The 24447-nt window shown below is 37.4% G+C and overlaps 3 protein-coding genes across 3 annotated transcripts in view; 1 reads left to right on the top strand and 2 right to left on the bottom strand.

Annotated features, from left to right (window-relative positions):
* The window catches only part of slc44a4 (solute carrier family 44 member 4), a 27100-nt gene extending 17991 nt beyond the window's left edge, over positions 1-9109 (top strand). Inside the window, exons 10-22 of the mRNA XM_077243988.1 lie at positions 670-782; positions 1206-1328; positions 2049-2148; positions 2444-2536; positions 2675-2777; positions 3037-3296; positions 3947-4041; positions 4818-4921; positions 5754-5827; positions 6482-6552; positions 6621-6715; positions 8175-8259; positions 8344-9109. Coding sequence (XP_077100103.1) covers positions 670-782; positions 1206-1328; positions 2049-2148; positions 2444-2536; positions 2675-2777; positions 3037-3296; positions 3947-4041; positions 4818-4921; positions 5754-5827; positions 6482-6552; positions 6621-6715; positions 8175-8259; positions 8344-8453 — 1426 coding nt within the window. The 3' untranslated portion in view covers positions 8454-9109. The remainder of the gene's footprint in view (positions 1-669; positions 783-1205; positions 1329-2048; positions 2149-2443; positions 2537-2674; positions 2778-3036; positions 3297-3946; positions 4042-4817; positions 4922-5753; positions 5828-6481; positions 6553-6620; positions 6716-8174; positions 8260-8343) is intronic.
* A 136-nt stretch (positions 9110-9245) lies between these two features.
* rnf5 (ring finger protein 5) lies at positions 9246-18312 on the bottom strand. Its single transcript, XM_077244001.1, has 6 exons — positions 18014-18312; positions 15111-15129; positions 13585-13697; positions 12618-12672; positions 12375-12483; positions 9246-11822 (listed from the first exon to the last, which is right to left on the bottom strand). Exons 1-6 carry the CDS (start codon positions 18211-18213, stop codon positions 11710-11712), a joined length of 609 nt encoding a protein of 202 aa, XP_077100116.1. The 5' UTR covers positions 18214-18312; the 3' UTR covers positions 9246-11709.
* Positions 18313-19868: 1556 nt separating this feature from the next.
* LOC143751417 (uncharacterized) lies at positions 19869-24447 on the bottom strand. Its single transcript, XM_077244002.1, has 7 exons — positions 24388-24447; positions 24187-24267; positions 20894-20953; positions 20772-20810; positions 20628-20693; positions 20465-20503; positions 19869-20308 (listed from the first exon to the last, which is right to left on the bottom strand). The coding sequence occupies exons 1-7, from the start codon at positions 24428-24430 to the stop codon at positions 20274-20276; spliced, it is 363 nt and encodes a 120-aa protein (XP_077100117.1). The 5' UTR covers positions 24431-24447; the 3' UTR covers positions 19869-20273.

The following is a 24447-nucleotide window of genomic DNA, read 5'->3' as shown; positions in this document are numbered from 1 at the left end:
GCACTCGAACAAAAATGCAGCTTAGTTTGATATTTTGTTATTTATGCATAAAAATTAATACTTTTATATGTCTTTGAATCATGTTCAAAATTTGACTCGTTTCAAATCCATGTAGAAACATAATTTTATATAATTTAATTAGTATTCTTAATATTTTTACTATATACATATATAACATTTTATTTTATTTCAGTATTTTTGTTATTTTTAAAAGTCTTCAAATTGTTTTATTTTAGTTTGTTATCTTACCACATTTAAACTAAATGTATATTATAAAATACATTTTATTTTATTTAAAATTTTATTTCATTCAGTTAACATTTATATTATTTCAAGAAAACTTTTTATTTTTTAGAATTTTTTTATATATATATATATATATATGTATATATATAAACATTCAATTATTAATATACATTTTCATTTTAAATATATATATATAAATTATTATATTTTTAGAAAATTGTAAAATTTTATAATTACATGCAGAATTAATTCAGAACAAAATAATTATATATTTTTTGTTTTGTGTGGAGTTTTCTTGTAGTTTCTCTTTCATGTCGTTCACTTGTCAGCATGACTCAGACTATCACTCTTATTGCAATTTAAAGTATATTGAGTGGCACTGCGTCATGTGTGTAAGTCTCTCTGTGTGTGTGTGTGTGTCAGTGGTCTGGTGATTGCGATGGTGGTCAGTGTCCTGTTCCTCCTGTTGTTGCGCTTCACCGCACCGGTCCTGGTGTGGATCCTCATCGTCGGCGTTCTGGCGGTCGGAGCCTTCGGTAAGTTCAACACTGCATGTTTCTAAACTCTTCTTTCTTTCTTGTTACATTGTGTTCTAAACAACTATGACATCATCAACTGATAAATTCCATATCTGACATGTGCATCTGAGCCTTTGTCCAGATATCCAGATATGAGAAACAATGTGCAAGCCGGCATATTTTCTGTCATAAAATGTCACGGGCACAAAATGCTGCTATTAAATCTCCCGTTTATTTTGACTGTGAATTTGAATCATGGTGCTGACAAGACTGCACATGATTTAATTGAAGATTAATGAATGGTTAATGAATAATGTCGGTCAGGAACTGTTTGAGACGTGCTGATATAAGCACTTTGGGCCGGTTAAAAAAGAAGCTGATGATATTTTTGATGACTGATATAATAAAGTATGTGATAATGATTATGTGATTCTCCGTCAGGTATCTGGTACTGTTATAATGAGTACATGTCTCTGGCCAGCTCTAGCACCACCTTCAATAATGTGGGCTTCACCACCAATGTGAAGGTGTATCTGCAGGTGCGGGACACCTGGCTGGCCTTCTGTGAGTCTTACACATGTTTAACACAAACAATAGAAATCAAAGCATAGATGGTTTCAAAAATGTAAGTGAAATACTGTAATTCCAACTCTGTTTAATTTCTCTTTTCATTTTAATGTGCTTCTTTCACACTATAACGTTTTTAATTTAATTTACACTAAAATAAATTAAAATGAAATAGAATTGAATTGAAATAGAATTTAAATACTGGAAATTCATCTCTCAGTTCAATTTCTCTTCTCATTTTAACGTGGTTCTTTCACACGATAACTTTTTTAAATTTAATTTACACTAAATTAAATTTAAATGAAATAGAATTGAATTTAAATAGAATTTAAATACCGGAAATTCATCTTTCAGTTCAATTTCTCTTTTCATTTTAATGTGGTCCTTTAACATGACAGCTTTTTAAATTTAATTTATACTACATTAAATTAAAATGAAATAGAATTTAGTCTAAATATAATTTAAATACTGTAACTTCATCTCTCAGCTCAATTTCTATTTTAATTTTAATATGATTCATTAGAATGAAAAACTTTTATTAAATTAAAATTATTTTAAATATAATTGAAATATGTGAGGCATACCTGTTCAGTTTCTTTTTTAATTCTAATGTGCTTGATTTGTTTGACAATTTATTTGATTTATACTGCGGGTAATAATAATAATAATACTTTTTTCACGCATTTATGATAAATGATGAGTGAGTGTGTGTTGCAGTGATTATTCTGTGTATCGTGGAGGCTGTTCTTCTGCTGGCGCTGATCTTCCTCCGGACTCGTATTCTCATCGCCATCGCTCTGATTCAGGAGACCAGCAAGTAAATCAACACTTTATTATTAGTGACCGCGTCTCATAGGAGTTTTTCCTGAAACCTGCCCTGAAACACACATGATTGTGTGTGTGTGTGTGTGTGTGTGTGTGTTCACAAGCTTCCAGGCACACGTGTGTAAAATATTCTCACTGAATCCAGAGCAGAATCTGAAGCTGATTCCAGGACACACAGATATTAATAATATGATTATGATCATGTTTGAATTGATTTGATGAATTACACTTTTATGTGTGTATGAGTTTAAGTTGAGTAGTGAGTAAACGTGTGTGTTTATTTTCAGGGCGTTGGGTCACATGATGTCTACACTTTTCTATCCCATCGTCACGTTTGTGCTGCTATTGGTGTGTGTGTCGTACTGGGGAATCACAGCGCTGTATCCTTTAAGTGTGTGTGTGTGTGTGTGTTTTGCGTTAGTGCGTGCAGATCAGTGTGTGTTTCTCATCTGTATATGAATGTTCAGGTGTGTATTCAGTGTGTGATGTTGTGAATCTTTGACTGAGTGTGTGTTCAGATATCTGGCCACGTCAGGCGGTCCGGTGTACAGAGTTGTGTCGCTGAACGCCTCGCTGGAAAACTGCAACAACATACGAGCCAACGAGACCTGCGACCCGGAGGTCTCACACACACACACACACGAGTACACACGCGCAAACACACACACACACACTCTCTCTCACACTCACACACAAACACACACACACACACTCACTCACACACACACACACACTCACTCACTCGCTCACTCGCTCTCACACAAACAAAGAAAACAAACACACACACACACATACACACACACACTCAGATTGTGACACATGTGGGAGTCTTCAGTTAAGAGGAGTAAGTGATGTGTTTTGGTGTTGTTTTCCACCACAGACGTTCAACATCAGTCAGTATCCGGGCTGTGGATCGGCTCGCTGTGTCTTCATCAACTACAACACCGAGGGTTTGTTCCAGAAGAGCCTCTTTAACCTGCAGATCTATAACGTGGTGGCGTTCCTGTGGTGTGTGAACTTCGTGATCGCTCTGGGTCACTGTACGCTGGCCGGGGCCTTCGCTTCGTATTACTGGGCCTTCAGGAAACCAGCAGATATCCCAACATTCCCTCTGAGCCAGTCCTTCATCAGAGCCCTGCGGTGAGAGCACACATTCACTACATACACACTCTTTACTGCCCTCTGTGGTCCTGTGAAGAAACTTTAACATCCATGAAGAACCTTTAACATTCATGAAGGACCTTTAACATTCATGAAGAAACTTTAACATCCATGAAGAAACTTTAACATCCATGAAGAACCTTTAACATCCATGAAGAACCTTTAACATTCATGATGAACCTTTAACATCCATGAAGAACCTTTAACATTCATGAAGAACCTTTAACATTCATGATGAACCTTTAACATCCATGATGAACCTTTAACATCCATGAAGAACCTTTAACATCCATGATGAACCTTTAACATCCATGATGAACCTTTAACATCCATGAAGAACCTTTAACATCCATGAAGAACCTTTAACATCCATGAAGAACCTTTAACATCCATGAAGAACCTTTAACATCCATGAAGAACCTTTAACATCCATGAAGAACCTTTAACATCCATGATGAACCTTTAACATCCATGAAGAACCTTTAACATCCATGAAGAACCTTTAACATCCATGAAGAACCTTTAACATCCATGAAGAACCTTTAACATTCATGATGAACCTTTAACATCCATGATGAACCTTTAACTGTATGAATCTGGTGTGTTATTGATTTATTAATTTTGCTCAGGTATCACGTGGGCTCTCTTGCGTTCGGCGCTCTGATCCTCACGCTGGTTCAGCTCGTCCGCATCATCCTGGAGTATCTGGACCACAAGTTCAAAGGTCAGACAGAGCAAAGCTGTTCGTTCGTGCACCTTCTGTCTTCTGTCTAAACAAAAAATATTTTTTTATATACAGAGAGTATTTTTTTTATAAAGAGCTGTAGTTTTGCAGTGTGTAATGAGATGTTCCAGATGTGCGTCTGTAATGTTTGAGAGTTTTGACGTCTGACATTTATTGCACTCTTACTCACACCGGGCTTCATTCTGTATTATTTATATATATTATAGTTTTTATTTACACTTAAATTATTTTTATTTTATATTTTCAGTTTTATTTTTAATTTAATCTACAGTCATTTTTTAATATGCTTTTATTATTGTTAACATTTAAAAAAAATTGTATTCAGGTTTATTTTTTTATTTAATTGAATTGAATTTTAGTTTTAGTATTATTATTTATATATTATATTTTTTTATTAATATTTAAATGTAAATATTATTAGTTTTAATTTAAATAAATACATATTATTATTTAAATTACATTTTTATATTTTCAGTTTTAGTTTCAGAATTTAATCTAGAGCCTCAACTTAAACTTATTTCAGTTAGTTGCCAAGGGAATATTTCTCAAATTTTACATCAAATATTTATATTTATATTATTTAAGCTTTATTTCAGTTAACACAAAATTTCTTCAATGGTTTTAGTTTTAGTTAAAAATATTAACCCTGCTCTACACTTGACACTTGTCTACACTTTGTCTACATTGACTTGTTGTTTATTTTTGTTGTAAACGTTAATAATTTTATGTGTGTGTGTGTGTGTGTGTGTGTTTAGCGGCTCAGAACCCGTGCGCACGGTTCCTCATGTGTTGTCTCAAATGCTGCTTCTGGTGTCTGGAGAAATTCATCAAGTTCATCAACAGGAACGCTTACATCATGGTAGGTGAACTCTCTCTCTCTCTCTCACACACACACACACACACACACACACACACACACACACACACACACACACACACACACACACACACACACACACACACACTCACATGCACACGCACACACACAGGCAGACACGCACACAAACAGACTAACAGACACACACACACATACGCACACACACACACAGGCACACCCACACACGCACACAGGCACACACACATGCACACACACACACACACACACGCACACAGGCACACACACGCATACGCACACACGGGCACACACACACACACACACACACAGACACACACACACACACACACACACACACACACACACACACACACACACACACACACACACACACACACACACACACACACTCACATGCACACGCACACACACACACACAGACACACACACACAGACACACACACACACACACACACACGCACACAGGCACACACACGCATACGCACACACGGGCACACACACACACACACACACACAGACACACACACACACACACACACACACACACACACACACACACACACACACACACACACACACACACACACACACACACACACACACACACACACACACACACACACACACACTCACATGCACACGCACACACACACACGCATACACACACACACAGACACACACACACACACGCACACAAACACGCACACAGGCACATACACACGCACACAGGCACACACACAGTCACACACACACACACACACAGGCACATGCACATGCACACACACACACACCATCGGTTGGATGAAGACACGAGTAACTGTGTGTGTGATTATAGATCGCCATCTACGGGAAGAACTTCTGTGTGTCGGCGAAGAACGCCTTCTCTCTGCTCATGAGGAACATCATACGGTGAGCCGGCTTTACTGAGCTCTGACAATCTACAGATCAATTAAGAAAAATAAGATTCAAATAATTAATACATTAGATTAAAATCAATCAATCAATACAGTTTGATTAAAATAAAATTAGAGACTCCGCCCACACACTCTTCTGATTGGCTGTGAATTTTTGATTGATTTTGTGTGTCTGGTGTGAACAGACAAATTGCTTGTCTCTGGAATTGTTTCGCAACTTATGAAAGTCCATTTCTGCCACATAGAAAAAAAAAATCATGCTTTGGTAAATACTAAGTAAAAACTGACATAAAATGCCATAATTATGCCATTAAAAGACAAAATTGGCAGGCAAATATAAGACTGACATAAAATGTCATAATTATGACAGTATGAAATAAAAATTATGACATAAGTTAAACTGACATAAAAAGCAGAAATCGACATACCAAGTAAAAACTATGAATGTTGTTTATGGCCGTATATGACATAATTATTACATAAGTCAAAATTATTGCATAAAAAGACTAAATTGACACGTCAAAATTATGACAAAAAGTCGAAAGTTTGATGTTTGCCAATTTCAGGTTTTTATGTCGTTTATGACTTTGACCTAGTGAGTGAAAGCTGTGAGGAAGTGTGGTAATGATGAGCTAGAGATGTTCCTCAGGGTCGTGGTGCTGGATAAAGTCACGGATCTGCTGCTGTTCTTCGGGAAGCTGCTGGTGGTCGGTGGAGTGGGTGAGTGTGTGAGAGAGACACACACACACACACACGTGAGCGTCAGCTGACCTCTCGTCTGTTCTCAGGTGTGCTGGCCTTCTTCTTCTTCTCCGGTGGGATTCCCAATACAGGAACCACGTTTCGGACAGCAGCTCTCAACTACTACTGGATGCCCATCATAGTGAGACAGACACACACACACACACACACACACACACACACACACACACACACACTCACACTCACACTCACACTCACACTCACACACACACACACACACACACACACACACACACTCACACACACACACACACACACACACACACACACACACACACACACACACACACACACACACACACACACACACACACACACACACACACACACACACACACACACACACACACACACACACACACACACACACACACACACACACACACACACACACACACACACACACACACACACACACACACACACACACACACACACACACACACACACACACACACACACACACACACACACACACACCTCATGCACCCAGACCTGGTGTATTCGCTCTCTATAAACATTAGACTGAAAAGAGATTTAAGTTAGAAAATAAACCACTGATTTACTTTTAATCAAGTTTTCAGCATTCAATATCTAAGCATATAATATCTTTATTGAATACGTTATGATGTCATCAAATTTGCATACTGCATACTTGCATGTATTTAATATGGAATGAATATCTCACTAAATCTGACAACTATTTCAGCCCGAAAAGCAAAAGAAAGGAAGAAAAAATTACATTTTGCTTATTGGTCCTAAAATAGGCTTTATTTTCATTACCTTTTTTTTGCATTGTGACCTGATTTGACGATTAGTCCTGTTCTCTTTCTCAAGGAACTCAACAGTGAAGTTTATTTGATGTAATGCATTTAATGTTGTTAAAATCTTTGCATTACAGTATTTTTTTACTTTACAAAAAGTAAAACGTCTGCATGTAAAATAGCCTTTATTTTTATTCAAAATGTGTTTTTGCTAAAAATCTAAATCAATTTATTTAAAACTCCTTTCAGGAAATAAAAAATATAGTTTTATCAATTTTTTTTTTTTACATCAGTCAATTATGACGAAAAAAGCCAATAGTCTAATATAAAATTATTTTTTCTTATGTCAATTTCAATTTACTATGACTTTTTGACTTTGAAAAATTATGACATTGCGTATTAAGCCAAAATTGACAGTGTAAAATTTCCACATACTATGACATGATTTTTTAAATCTTTTTTTTTCCACTCAATTCAACACAAGTTGAAATTTACATACTAATTCGAAATTATGACATAAGTCAAAATAACATAATTTTGACTTGGTATGTCATAATTTAGACTTTTAAGTCAAAATTATGGCAAGTTGAAATTCACATATGTAGTCAACATTTACATGTAAGGGTAAAATGATGACATACCAAGACATACCTTAATTATGACACAAGTTAAAATTGACGTAATAAGTCATAATTACAACATAAAAAGACAAAATTATGACAAAAATGTACTTTGATTTTGTAATCAGCTGTAAAGTGAAATGTCCAGATTGTTTTGAGAAGTGACGTGTGTGTGTGTGTGTGTGTGTGCTGACAGACGGTGGTGTTCGGTGCGTATCTGATCGCTCACGGCTTCTTCAGCGTGTATAACATGGGTGTGGACACACTGTTCCTGTGCTTCTGTGAGTGCCTCGTTTACAACACAAGCATTCGTTCAGCAGCTCGTTTAACTGCGATAACAGTGTGTGTGGTGTTTGTGTGTTCAGTGGAGGACCTGGAGCGTAACGACGGCAGCGCAGAGAAACCCTACTTCATGTCCAAGAACCTGATGAAGATCCTCAACAAGAAGAACAAAGCGCCCAAGACGGGCTCATGAGGAAGATGAGGATGAGGAAGGTCTCAGCCTTCACACTCTCACGCACCGTCACTTTCAAGATCCCAGCGACTCACGAACACACACTTTTAAGCATCGTTTTAGTTTTTTACGTTACTGAGACTCAACATCTCAAGAGTTCATTTAACTGATTTTACTGAAAAAGTGCCTGTGATTTTATTTTTTTCCTCGACACACTTTGTTCACGAAACCAAACTGAGGGTCTTTGTGGATTTGAATGATGTCTGTGAGCCAAAGCCTTTATTATTAGACTTTTATTTGTTTTTTTTAGTAAGATATGCACAGTGAAACTATATTGCACGTATAATTGGCTGTTTTAGGTGCAGATTAATAACTAACAAACAGTTCTTCCAAAACCACTGTACTGTTTTTAAAGCCATCTTTTTTTGAAACTTTGTAATAGAAAATAAAAAACAAACAGTCGAATATAAGAAACTCCATAAGCATGAAGGGAAAAGAAGTTTTAGTTTTGAAGGTTTTTATAGTTACAGTAGTTCATGCTCGTTTCACACTGTTTTTATATGATTTGTATTTGGTTGTGTTTGATTTAGTGTTAACTGGAAATAAACAGAATATTTATTTAAAGATATATATATATATATATATATATGAATAAATCTAATAAAAATGTTGCATATTATCAGGTGCTCATTTTCTTTTAAATATTTGCCATCAGTTTCATGTATATTATATAAAGCACTTCAATACATATAACATACATCCATATATACACAAATATATAATCTAATTCAGTATAAAGAATAACCACGCCAGTTGTATTAAATGTTTATTTATCAAGTGCCCACACCCACTTTAGTTTCTGGCCAATATGCACAATAATTATATGCAATTTAGCTACCAAAAGACTTTTATGGCAAAAAAGGCTTGTTACAAATATAATTAACCAGTGATATGCAAAAAGGAAAGACAAACAAAAGCAATTTTAACGAAAGTCACCCAAAATCATCCAGTAAGATTTAACGGATTCTGACCGTAAACCCCACCCACTTTTACTGCCGAGCAGCCGTCAATCAACACAACCTGCATTGTGACATCATTAAAGTGGGCGTGGTCAGTCTTTAGACAAGAAGTTCAAACCGGCCAATCACTGCAGCGAGAGGAAATAAACACCAATGTTCTTTTTCACGGGATGTTTTTTACACTGACAAAACAGTTAAAACCAACAGGATTACAAACCATCACCTCTCGGCTGTCAATCAACGTCACAGCCAATGACAGAGAGACGTTTAAAAACATCATGTACAATATCCATATATACACACACACACACACACACACGAGCAGCAAACACTCCCCAACACTCGCATACCACATTAGCAGGATGAAAATTAAAATCACTTTTTTCATTTTCATAAGTTTCTTATCTATGACAATAATATATTTACTCAATGCATAAATCACTCATTCACCCTGTCAATCATAACTGAATGCGTGTTAACTCATAATAAGGTGATTAATAACGTTATGATGTACGCTGTGTGTTAGCGGTCATGTCTGCTTTACACAACAAACACAAGCCAGATAAAACTGTTGTGGAAACACTTCCTGAACAAACCTGAAACTCCATCCGGGTCTGAACCGCATCGCAACCGGAACTCGCGTCAGAGTCTGATCTAGATTAGCTTATGACTAGTGTGCGTCTTTGAGGCTAAAGCTAAATCTTCACTAAACTGTACATTGAACACAATGGGCGAATCTCACAAAAACATGTTCAGGTTTCACTCCAAAATAAAATGTTTAAGAACCTGCTTTTACAATTATAATAATAATTTAAAAAATGAAATCCTAAATTGTGAAATTCTCATTCCTGTAATACGTGCTGTCTAAACGCACAGTGCAACGGCCTCGAAACGCTTTCAGGAGTGTCCCAATAAACCCATCCATAAATCACGTCTGCCTTCATATTTCTCTCCTTTCAAAACTTCTTTGGCATGAAAATGAAAAGCTATAAAAGTGCTGAACATGGTGAATGAGTCTGGGTAATATTACACACCAAAAATCACAAGAAAGAAAATGCATTATGAGAATGAACGTACGCATTTTCATGACAATTAATCACTCAACAATAAATTAAGACTTAGATTCTTAGTACCATAATGGAATTTTCTTTATATATTACTACAGTAAAAACAACACTTTAAAGTAATGAGAATTTGGGGATGAATGTGTTTAATCATCATGAAAATGATTTCAGATTGCAGGTTTATTGAAATAAGTTTCTTTATGCTGAGTGTAATTTCTCCCAGCATTCTGAGGCGAAACAGGAGATGTTTAGGTGAGATTCATCAACGGCTGTAGTGTTTCATCTACTGACGACGTCATTAATACTGTCTCTCAACACTGATGTGTGTGTGTGTGTGTGTGAGAGAGTGATTGAGTGAGTGAGAAAGAGTGTATATGTGTGTATGCGAGTGAGTATGTGTGTGTGCGTGTGTGTGTATGCGAGTGAGAGTGAGTGAGTGTGTGTGAGTGTGTGTATGCGAGTGAGAGTGAGTGAGTGTGTGTGAGTGTGTGTATGCGAGTGAGAGTGAGTGAGTGAGTGTGTGTGAGAGAGAGTGTGTGTGTGTGTGTGTGTGTGTATGCGAGTGAGAGTGAGTGTGTGTGAGTGTGTGTATGCGAGTGAGAGTGAGTGAGTGTGTGTGTGCGTGTGTGTGTATGCGAGTGAGAGTGAGTGAGTGTGTGTGAGTGTGTGTATGCGAGTGAGAGTGAGTGAGTGAGTGTGTGTGAGAGAGAGTGTGTGTGTGTGTGTGTGTGTGTGTGTGTATGCGAGTGAGAGTGAGTGAGTGTGTGTGTGCGTGTGTGTGTATGCGAGTGAGAGAGTGTGTGTGAGTGTGTGTATGCGAGTGAGAGTGAGTGAGTGAGTGTGTGTGAGTGAGAGAGTATGTGTGTGTGCGTGTGTGTGTATGCGAGTGAGAGTGAGTGAGTGTATGTGAGTGTGTGTATGCGAGTGAGAGTGAGTGAGTGTGTGTGAGTGTGTGTATGCGAGTGAGAGTGAGTGAGTGATTGTGTGTGTGTGTGTGTGTGTGTGTGTGTGTGTGTGTGTGTGTGTGTGTGTGTGTGTGTGTGTGTGTGTGGTGTGTGTGTGTGAGAGTGCGTGAGTGAGTGTGTATATATATGGATATGAGACAGACAGACAGGTAGTGAGTTCATCTTCTGAAAGCACACACACACACACAAGACAGTGTCCTCGTCCATCATCTGAAGACCTCACACACACTCACACACTCAGCATCCAGAAGAAGAAGAAGATGGCCAGGAAGAGGAAGAGCGAGTCCTGCCAGTTGTTGCCGTTGTTGGGATTGCCGTTGCCTTGATGATCATAATGAGGATCTGAACACACACACACACACACACACACACACACACACACACACACACACACACACACACACACACACACACACACACACACACACACACACACACACACACACACACACACAAAGGCAAGGCTTTAGAAAACCAACCAAACACCTTTGACAGAGCATTCATGAATCCTGACATCAACTTAAAGCGTATATTTTAACAATAAAACCTTAAAGCGGTCATGACATGGACTTTTTTGAGGTTCACTTCTGATGCTAATAAAGTTTTTTGCACAAAAAAACAAACTAAATGACAGCCAGCCTATGATGTGATGATGTATAACTGATAGACTGGAGGCTCATATGCAAATGTATTTACCTGTGTTACTTCACAGATCCGGCAATATCCAAATGAGCAGTTTAAATAAATGCTTTATTATAATGAGGAGGATGTTTTAAGCTCTGAAACTTGCAGGATGTTTTAATGGTACAACAAGTCTTATATGTCAAAAAATGTGATCGTCATGTGGTGAGCCCTTTATCAGGGAGCATATCATGAAGAAACAGCAGCACTGACCTGGTCTGTGAAAAGGGTCGTTGGCGTTAAAGACTGTGGTGAAAAAACCGAACGGAAAAGCACCGATTCCAAACGACATGTGAAACCCTGTGTCGGCAAAACCCTGAAACTGTTGAGCGAGAGAGAGAGAGAGAGAGAGAGAGAGAGAGAGAGAGAGAGAGAGAGAGCGAGAGACAGAGAGATATGATCACATTAACAATACATTCATAACCACACCATAATGATGTCAGGACAGACGCTCACCCCTCTGCTCTCGGGCTCTGGCCTTTGACCCTGAGGTCGTGGTGGCGTTTTCAATCTGTAAGACACACACACACACACACACACACACACACACGCCATAATATTCAAATGAGTAAAACCATCAGCCTGAAGATACAATCACAAACACACACTCTCTCTCAAGCACAATGCAAATAAACAAATAGTTTCTTCTTGCTGACAGCTGTTATTCTAATTATAAACACATGCAATCAAATACACATTAGAACAAAAGTAGAAAATAGAAATAAGCAGTATAACAAATCCTTTTATAGCAGAAACAGGGTATTAAACAAACAATTACAAAAAATATTCATAAAATATTATTAATATTACCTACAGTCTCAACTGACTCCGCTTCTCCATTTCATTTCAGATTGATTTTTGAAATTATTACACAAATGTTTTTAATAGTTATAGTTAACTATCATAACCGTGGTGCAGCATTACAAACAAACCTGGATTTGTAAAATTCCCACTGGTTTTGATGGTTATTTATTAACATTAATTATTCGTTAATTTCTCAATCGTTCATGTGACCCAAAGCACACACAAGCTCTACATCAGTTTATGTTCTGAATGTCATGCTATTTCTGCATTCGTGGAATAACTGGATTCGCCAGAATAACACGCTGTTAGAGACCCACAATGCAATGCACTCGACTTGACCTTCCATATCCAGTGACAAATTAATCATAATTTCTCCTACTTGACTCATTATTTGATCAGAGAACCAAAATCACTTCACACAAGACTGGATTAAAAATGCAAAATAATATTTTTATTTCTGAGACGACAACTACTGCACTCACTGATGCAACTTAATAAGGTCATGTGACATTGAAGCAAACTACAGTTTGAAATGCTAATCCCTGATGATGCCTGTATAACAGTCAGTAAGTCAGTATGCAGTGAGAGTGAGTGCACTAGATAGTGCACTAGTCGGTACCTGGGATCTTCCTGACTGGTGCTGCCACGACCGTACAGAGGAATGACTTTATCTCGACTGATTCCTGCTTTACACACGGGACACTGCTGCCTGCTGGGACGCGTCTCCAGCCACTGAAACACACGGGACAATGTTCCTGATACAGTCTCTTCTGCTCAGCAAAGCTGCGTTCATTTGATCAAAAATACAGTAAAAATCTGAAATATTATTCCAATGTAAATCAGCTGTTCTCTATGTGAATATATAATAAAGTGTAATTTATTCCTGTGATCAAAAGCTGAATTTTCAGCATCATTACTCCAGTCTTCAGTGTCACATGATCCTTCAGAAATCAGCATAATATCATGATTTGATGCTCAAGAAACAAGAAAGCATTTGTTTGAAATAGCATCTTTTGTAACATTATAAATAGATTTACTGTAACTTTTGATCAATTTATTGCGCCTTTGATGAATAAAAGTATTGCTTAAAGGGATAGTTCACTTTAAAATGAAAATTCTGTCATCATTTACTCACCCTCAAGTTGTTTCAAACCTGTATGTATTTCTTTCTTCTGCTGAACACAAGGGAAGATATTTTGAAGAATGTCAGTAACCAAACAGTTAACTGGAACCAGTGACTTCCATAGTATTTATTTTTCCTACTATGGAAGTCAAGTCAACTTGAGGGTGAGGAAATGATGACAGAATTTCATTTTAAAGTGAACTATCCCTTTAAGTAAAAATATAGATATATAAAATAAGATAGTGACTGACTGTACATTATTCCTTGACAGATTATAAAAGTGTTAAACAGTTTCTACTATACATTATAAACTTTTATTATCTAATTATTCGTAAGCATGTAATCCTACTCAGTATGAACAGCTATAATATAATGTATAATGTCAGCCATTATAATAGTTTTCTGCTATTCTCTACAAACATTCATTTGCTTTCTGTGAAGCTAATCATGCTTTGAACATCTGTGTGTCATTTTACTCTAGTGAAGCACAAAACATCAAAGTGTGCACTACAAATGATACACACACACACTAGGGATGGGCATTTTTCAGAAATATTGCATTTGAATACTCATAAAAATCGAATATTCGTTTATTTAAATGACGTTTAACAAAAAAGACGTTATTTTTTAAGTTTAAGTTTTTTTTTAGTTTTTGTCACCATTTCTGAACAGTTTGGTGTGTGTTGAGCGCTCTGGCTCCACCTATAGCTGGTGTGTGTGAGCACTGGCTCCATCTATCTGATGGAGCATGGTGGTGGTTGATGATGGATCCAGACATGATTGTAAAAGCGCTTTGGGTGTACAGTAATACATATGAAAAGCGCTATATAAATGCCTCATTCATTCGAAAAATCGAATATTCGTTCACACGCCTAACACACACGCACGCACACACACGCACGCACACACACAAACAAACACACACACACACACACACACACACACACACACACACACACACACACACACACGCACACACACACACACACGCACGCACGCACACACACACACCTGACACTCACCTGATGAAGACAAGGCCAACTGCACGAAACGACAAACCAGGAGAGACAGAGAGAGAGAAGTCAAAAATTAGTAAATACATTCATGTTATTTTAATAGCCAATAGTATTCCTGTAGCTCAAACAGTAAAGCATGCAGCTAGCAACGCAAGGTCATGGGTTCGATTCCCAGGGAATGCATTAACCGATCAAATGCAATGCATGTCGCTTCAGATAAAAGCGTCTGCCAAAGGCATTAATGTTGTTCATGTAATCTGTGCTACAGAAAATTATACTCGTTCAGGAGTAAATAGTCTCATCTGCATAAATCACAACTGTCTGCATATTTCCCCATTTCTGAAAATGTATTTGGCATGAAAATTAAAAGCTACAACTAGTTGTGAATACAAAACCTGTTGATAACGTGTCTGGGTAATATTTCACCCTTAAAAATCACGAGAAAGAAAAGGCATAATAAGATCAACACATGAATTTTTAGAAATATTAATAATTATATATTTAAGATTTTCTATTTCCCATACAGTACAGTAATGTAAAAAATGTTGTCATATCACAGTAAAATAAAGAATTATAGTCATGAGATTTTAGGGAGTTTTTCAATTGTCATGAAAACGATTTCAAAGTTCAGGTTCATTGAAAATTTTGTACAAATATTTTATTCAGCCCGCTTCATTTAAAACAATTGTTTAACAGTGGAATTCCTGGTGAAAAACTACATTACCCATGATGATCCAGAAAATTCCACCAATCAGAGAGTTAAGACAAAAGATTGTTTTAGCCCCTCCCACTCCCATGAAGCACTGCAAACATTCATCTCTACGCTCTCAAAATACTTGAATAGATATGAATATTTTGCAATACACTTAAAATATCTTGTTTTTATACATATATAATCAACATTTGTAAAGGAGTAGTTTTATATTTCTCCATGGCAATGCTTAATGGGATTGTAGTTCGTTCCCTCAGTTAAGCAATTAAGTTCACAGTCTTTGTATTTTTGTCAGATTTCAAAATATTTTTTGCTTCAAATCAGTTTGTAGTGTTATGATTCTCCTCGTATCTGCTTATAATGCTTTCACGAAGACTATTTTAAAATCCCTGTGGGAGAAATGAATGGAAAAAATACTTCTGATGGGTTTGTTGCCTAAATATTGAATAACTAAGAGATGTTTGTCATGCACACAAACACAATCCACAACATCTGCACATCTACATAACACAAACATGACGAATAAAGGGTCGTAATCACACAAACAGGGGTCAGTGTTACGTGTGCATCTATTCTTACTCCTCCTGTGGAGTCTAATCTCTCATTAACCTGATAATCTCACGCTAACGGCACTAAACACACATGAAGATCTCGCTCCAGAAAACACACTCACGGAGTCACACATGAACAAGAGCTCAGCAGAACACAACAGGCTTTAATCACATTAACTCATCAAGCTTTTGCATAACTGAGTGAGGAACACAGGGACACATATTTGTTTGTTCTGATTTCTATCTGTCGTTTATTCCTGAAAGACTGCAGAGAAACTTCCCTGGCTGAAACACAGACACACTAAAAGTTACTTAAAGTTTCATTAGCCCTATATTATATTTAATACATGAATATCGCATCGAATATTGATGTCGCACACAATCTCCTGCACTCCTTCTGTCTCTGATTGATATTTAAGACTCTTTTATCCAGTAAAAGTCTTTCAGTATGATTGTACAAGCGTCCTCCTTCAGCTCGAGCTTCACGAGTCTTTCTGTGTCAAATCTGCTCTGATTTTATCAAAGAAACGCAAGAATAACTTTGATATTGTTAGTAATATTTCAACTGGACTGAAGCAGCTTTATCATTGTAATGCATTGCATTATATGTTTTAAAACTACAGAGCTTTGATTATAAAACTAACGATTTCATCAAGAGATTATTGGTAGATATTGATATTAATATGCATTTTATGTTGCTTTTTGGTCATATAAATATGAACATCTGCTAAAATTGCATATTTTCGCTAATAAAATTGAGCTGTTTTGTCCTCCATATCAGACTATGAGCCATAAATGCATAAAACTCAAAATAAAACACATGCAAACTTTCTTTAGATGTCATCTAAAGCTTCAATTAACTGTCCCGTTTAAAAAATCATTCAATCAATTGATTCATTAATTCATTTTTCTCACTATCATGTTATATGTAAGGCATTACAATGTAATAAACTCTCAGATGAATGTGTCATGAGGAGCTTCACACAGCAAAGCCACACTTAAACCAGCTGAAAAATCACCGTCAATCAAATCAAATAAGTGACCAGCAATTGCACCAAAACACTATAGAGGAACAAAAAATACTGTGCTTTTACTTCTGCAAAATCATATCATAATAATGCAGGTGCTCATTGTGAATATTTCAATCATACTGACTTCATGTTTACCATAATTTTACTATAGTAACAACAACTGTAGTAACTTTGTCCTTACTTTGGGGGTACCATGGTTCAATAATACTATGGTACTGTACTTTTCTCGTGTACCATGGTATTTAAATGACGTAGTAATGTAAAAAATATCTGATGTATAAGTCTATGTCAGTGAAAGCAGATGAATCTGCATTACTACATGATAACAGTAACTGAAGTAAGTGATTGATTACCATGGTGAATTAATGAGAACAGATTATTCCCTGTCAACATGTCAGACTGTCAATCAGTCAGGTTGTTCTTTGACGTGTTGTGTTTGTTTTGCTGCAGTTTTACGTGAGTTAATAACAATAACAGGTATTATCAGTACAAGTAGGTTTGGTTGCTATGGTAAAGGGTCTCGCTGTCAATCATTTTCTCACTTTCATGCTGTGTGTGTTGTTTAGACTCCTACTGTTATGATATTGATGGTGATCGATTATCGATCAGCTGTACCAGAACAGGTGTCCGCAGAGGCTGATGACCGCGTCTCGGGCGGTGTCCAGGCAGATGTTACACTCGAAAGTGGCTCGATCTCTGTCCCGCTCGCCTTCCGCGCTTCCTCCGGGCCCTGCTCCACCTCCGCTGCCCGGGACACCCGCTCCTCTGGCGGTCGCGCCGTCACTCGAGCTCCGCTGCTGCTCTGCGGCCTCCATCCTCTCGCGCTCGCACTCACTGCGCGTACACTCCGGTTTGTTTCTCGCTCTCGCGCGGAAGTGACGTAATACCAGTCACCAGCCCCCTCCCACTCCGTGAGAACTTCCGCTTACGGGACATACGTGTTTTTCTTTCTTTTAAAAAATAATATTTCAAGAAAATGTACTATGGTGCTAACACACATCTTTTAAAAATCTAGAACATTTCAATAATTCTTGCACAGTGTAACATTCCCATATAGGACAAAAATGTCAAAGAACGAAACAAGAAAAGAAAGATAAAATGAAAGAAGAAAGGACATGAATGTGTTGTCAAAGTTTTTGCTGTTGTTGAGTAAACACTTGATCATTATAATTGTTTAAAGCACGTAGACTATAGGCTACCAAAATGTTTTTCAGATCAACTTTTGCTGCAGCATATAAAAGACCTCAAAACTACAGGCATGGACTAAAAGCCACAAACCTTTAATTTCATGGGTTCTGTATAACGTTCTCTCAAAGTTACGAAGATAAAAATCGAATCGAAGAACATTACGTTCTTCCTAATGTTTAAACAATTGGTTCAAAATTATGATCTGGTCTTTAATAATGTTCTCAAAAACATTAGCACAAATAGCCTATCGTTAATGGAACTTTTTTTCCAGAAATGTAAACGTTTTAGTTGGATGTTCGTCTAACATTTTTAAATATTACTAGTTTCAGAACATTCAGAGAACATTTAAGATTCCCATCAGGTTTGCGAAATGGGATTTTCGCTTAGCGTTAGAATTACAAAGATTTTTTTTATTTTATTTTAAACTGGACGTTTAGAGAACATTCACAAATTACATTTTCGTTACTTATTGGGAACGTTAGGAGAACGATCTTGAAATATATATTTTTTAGTTCAGGTTCAGAACTTTATATGCTGCCCTCTCCTGGTTACAATCAGAACTCAATTCAGAACCAATATGTGCTTTTATAAGAGAAGAAACACTGTTTGAAATACTGGATTTATGATTTTCTTCACTTTTATCATTCCCATTTTCCTCAACATATCAAGAGTTTGTCATTTTCACCATGGAAGAAGGAAGGATGTTCAAGGTCAGAATTTAATGTTTTAATCTCAATTTTAGATTAGAATATGTATTTTTCCTCTAAAAAGTGCGCGAAAGTCCTAAAACGCTTATTTCTGTTGCCAGTTTCACATTAAATCCTTAAAACGAAATGGGGAATGGCTTCATTTAAACAATACAATTATGCTCAACATTTAAAATGCCTATGTTTCCTGATGGAGTGAGGAAGGTTTTACACTAATGTGTAGGGATTAAGTAGGATTTGTAAATTATTTTCATTTGTAGCAGATAAATGTAAATTAAATTTGAGGCACAACTGTAGTGTTGCTGAAAGAAAATGTATTCTAACATTTCAGTCTCTTACAGGGATCTGAGCCAGAGGTCGAGTCTAACACTGTGAATGCTGATACTGTAAACATTAAAGCTGTCATTGACTGGACACAGATCACATGAGCACAGGTGTTTAAGGATGACAGGTGAGTATTTGCTGATTATTAGAGTCAAGGAATGTTTGTTTTTTTCAGAAAACATAACTTGATTTTAGAGATATTTTAGAGGCTGCAGAAAATGAGAAAGGAACTGAATAAGAGCAGAACTCAGTTTTGGTGCGTAGGCTAATATCATTTATAAACTTGCACCTGTTCATAAAATCATTGATTTCAAAAGATCCTTTGTTAATTTACACATTTCTGATACAAATGTAGACACTGACTCTAAAACTCCTGCAGATGGAGTTCACCGGGATTTTCATGCAAGTAAAATAATAAAAGTGAATCATGTAAATAAATGTAACGTCATATTTCTGGTTCACTGAGGATGTGCTCAAATATCCTTATGTGATCTGATGTTTGACCCCCTGATGCTCTTGTAAATCTCTCTATTAACGGCCACAGGTTTATAAATAAACATGTATAAATGACTGTGATGTTCAGATTTTCATGTTCTTTTGGCTTTGATGATGGAAGTAAAGCTCTAGATCTGATTCTTCAAAACATCCTTGATCTTCTAACTGGAGTCATCGCTGTCCTTTCTGTCTTGAGCTGAAGAAAACAACAGAAGATTTCATTTGAAGTGACAGCCATTTAAAACTGGAGAACTTGTGTTTCTGGTTCTAAAAACACCAAAATTAAATAGCAAACATTTCTAGTGCAAATGGATGAATGTTTATCTTTAGTTGAAATGAACTGAAACATTACTGAGGTTTGGCAGTGAAATGTTCTTGGATCTGCAGCGTCCTGAAAAACAGCATTATAATGTCTTTGTATTATATTTAATATTAATAATATATATAAAATAATATTTTTGACTTAGCAATAACATGTAATTTGAAGGAGAATGAATGAAAAACTATAACATTACTTGGCGGTGGTAACTGCAGGGCATTCTGGGTAATGATGTTCTGATCTGCGTCTTCTCTCTCCATGGCTGGAAAAAACACTTATCGTTTCAGATCTGTGTTTCTGACAGAATAAAACTACAAAACACAAGAAAGTCTCAACTCACCAAAGTTAGGCACAGAGATGTTTTTGGAGCCCATCGGACCTATAAAAGTCATGAAGAACACGGTGAGTGAGAGTGAGAGGAAGAATCAGCGTCAGATAAGAGATGAATTCATATGTTCTGACCTCGAGCCGCTGCAGTCGCTTCAGTTTCACACAGACTCTGAGTGTCATGAACCTCCTCAGCTGAAAGAGAACGAGAGGAACCATTGATGAAACAGGCCTGAGAAACTGTGTGTGTGTGTGTGTGTGTGTGTGTTCAGGACCTACTGTGAACCTCCTCAGCTGAAAGAGAACGAGAGGAACCATTGATGAAACACGCCTGAGAAACTGTGTGTGTGTGTGTGTGTGTGTGTGTGTGTGTGTGTGTGTGTGTGTTCAGGACCTACTGTGAACCTCCTCAGCTGAAAGAGAACGAGAGGAACCATTGATGAAACACGCCTGAGAAACTGTGTGTGTGTGTGTGTGTGTGTGTGTGTGTGTGTGTGTGTGTGTGTGTGTGTGTGTGTGTGTGTGTGTGTGTGTGTGTGTGTGTGTGTGTTCAGGACCTACTGTGAACCTCCTCAGCTGAAAGAGAACGAGAGGAACCATTGATGAAACAGGCCTGAGAAACTGTGTGTGTGTGTTTGTGTGTGTGTGTTCAGGACCTACTGTGAACCTCCTCAGCTGAAAGAGAACGAGAGGAACCATTGATGAAACAGGCCTGAGAAACTGTGTGTGTGTGTGTGTGTGTGTGTGTTCAGGACCTACTGTGAACCTCCTCAGCTGAAAGAGAACGAGAGGAACCATTGATGAAACACGCCTGAGAAACTGTGTGTGTGTGTGTGTGTGTGTGTGTGTTCAGGACCTACTGTGAACCTCCTCAGCTGAAAGAGAACGAGAGGAACCATTGATGAAACACGCCTGAGAAACTGTGTGTGTGTGTGTGTGTGTGTGTGTGTGTGTGTGTGTGTGTGTGTGTGTGTGTGTGTGTGTGTGTGTGTGTGTGTGTGTGTGTGTTTGTGTGTGTGTGTGTGTGTGTGTTCAGGACCTACTGTGAACCTCCTCAGCTGAAAGAGAACGAGAGGAACCATTGATGAAACACGCCTGAGAAACTGTGTGTGTGTGTGTGTGTGTGTGTGTGTGTGTGTGTGTTCAGGGAGTAGCATCTGCCTGCAAAAACGGAGGCTGCATTTTCAGGACCCCACTTCTAGGACCGCATTTCTAGGACCCTAGGTTTTTAGTGACAACGCCACCTATCGAATTAGAGGACCAGCGAAGATGAATGACATTCAGAGTGTGAGTATCAAATGCGAATCAATTTTTATTTGTTTAACTTTAAAAACAATTTTGATGCATTTCATTGGAAAGTTAACGTTGCCAACGTGCTGGTGATTTGCTAAACAGTCTTGAATGCATAGCCATCATATATTAGCCTCTAATGCTGGAAAATGAATTGTTAGCACGTTCATTTAACGGAACTGTTGCATGATAAGCCTGTGTTGACTTATTTACAGCACAATAAACGGTAGCATGTTTGTTCTGAAAAGTTGGTTTATTACTCATTGTTTTTCCATTTTAATTCAGTTAAAATAATCTTAATGTTTTCACTGTCACCTGCTCACAGTCAGCCTGTTTAACGTTACCCACAATACATGTTATGTGTACGTCTCTTCATTTTGACATGGTTTTATAAAGTTGGTTGAGACATATGAGATTTTAATAGTCAGACATATCCGAGAGGCCATTATAATAATTGAAATCCCACGTGTTAGATTGTGTCATTTACTGTATACTGTACTCTATATGAAGTGCTATCAAGGACACAGCTCAGGGTAGGCAATAGTACGACAAAAGATAAATAAATAAATTGGTTAAGCACTAGGCTTAGGCCAAATTTATGTCTATTTATTTATATGAAATTAACTTAAAAATGTTTTTCAAGAAACGACATGAGTGTTTCTAGAACCTTTGTTCCGAGAACATCGAAATCATTTTTTTCCCCAATTCTTTGAACAGTATGCAATAATTGTATTATGAAAATTAATTGGTATGGAGATTGATATCATTATTTTTATCATTATCATTACTCTGTGGTAACTAAGATCTTTTAAATATGAAATTTAAAATTAGAGAGTAGAACATGGTCAACTAAATGTTCCTTATTTAAATCACTTCTCTTTCTCTCTCTTAGGAGTCAGTGATGATGTTGTCCATGTGTTTGTCCATCCATTGAAGTTCTGTCTATGTGGTTCATGTCATGATCAAATTTGTTTTTGTGTGTGTTCAAGTTCAGTGGTTATATATTATTTTGTAAAATATTTTGTGTTTAATTTCAGTTTTTATATATTATTTTGTAAAATATTTTGTGTGTTCAATTTCAGTTATATATTATTGTGTAAAATATTTTGTGTGTTCAAGTTCAGGTGTTTTATATTATTTTGTAAAATACAAAATCTTAAATCTACCCCCAGAGTCATCCTTGTCTTCCCTCTGTACTTGAAAATGTGGTCCATAGTGACTGAAAAGACTATAAAATGATTCCTTGTTTATTTTACTTGAGTTATTATATGCTACTTATACCCAATAATTTCTCAACATTCCTAGGAACCTGGTTTAATTGCAATAAAGAAAGTAGTATTTGGGTGTAATAAAACTTGAAAGAAAAAAAAACACTCTAATGTAGTTAAAACTGGGTGGAAATATTGCATTGGTGGCACTTTTTTCGGTCCTCCAAAACTAGGGTCCTGGAAATGCGTTCCTGGGACTGCGGTTCTCCAACTCGGTAGGTGGCGCTGTCACAAAAAACTAGGGTCCTAGAAATGCGGTCCTAGAAGTGGGGTCCTGAAAATGCAGCCTCCGGGACTGCAGACAGATAATATTGTGTTCAGGACCTACTGTGAACCTCCTCAGCTGAAAGAGAACGAGAGGAACCATTGATGAAACATGCCTGAGAAACTGTGTGTGTGTGTGTGTGTGTGTGTGTGTGTGTGTGTTCAGGACCTACTGTGAACCTCCTCAGCTGAAAGAGAACGAGAGGAACCATTGATGAAACACGCCTGAGAAACTGTGTGTGTGTGTGTGTGTGTGTGTGTGTGTGTGTGTGTGTGTGTGTGTGTGTGTGTGTGTGTGTGTGTGTGTGTGTGTGTGTGTTCAGGACCTACTGTGAACCTCCTCAGCTGAAAGAGAACGAGAGGAACCATTGATGAAACACGCCTGAGGAGAAACTGTGTGTGTGTGTGTGTGTGTGTGTGTGTGTGTGTGTGTGTGTGTGTGTGTGTGTGTGTGTGTGTGTGTGTGTGTGTGTGTGTCAGGACCTACTGTGAACCTCCTCAGCTGAAAGACAATGAGAGGAGCCATTAATGAAACAGGCCTGAGAAACTGTGAGTGTGTGTGTGTGCGTGCGTGCGTGCGTGCGTGCGTGTGTGTTCAGGACCTACTGTGAACCTCCTCCATACTGGGATCTGTGGGGTTTTCTTCTTCTGAATCAGTGTTTAAAGCAGCTTCACATCTTTCTGGTCGTGATGGAGTTCAGAATGAATTAAATGATGGTTATTAAACATGTTCATGCATTTAGTCATCAGCTGTACAGTGACAGAAACTTTTTATTTTCATTCTGGCTTTTATCAATTCAGACTCACTTGTTTCCTCAAACAGTTCTAGGTCCATTCTCCATGTTTGCATGGCTCTACATCCATCCA

The sequence above is a fragment of the Siphateles boraxobius genome, unplaced genomic scaffold (genome assembly GCF_051911475.1).
Source record: "Siphateles boraxobius isolate OS27281-9 unplaced genomic scaffold, OSU_SipBor_1 256, whole genome shotgun sequence".
Lineage (NCBI taxonomy): Eukaryota > Metazoa > Chordata > Actinopteri > Cypriniformes > Leuciscidae > Siphateles > Siphateles boraxobius.
This window is presented reverse-complemented; position numbering and strand designations above follow the sequence as displayed.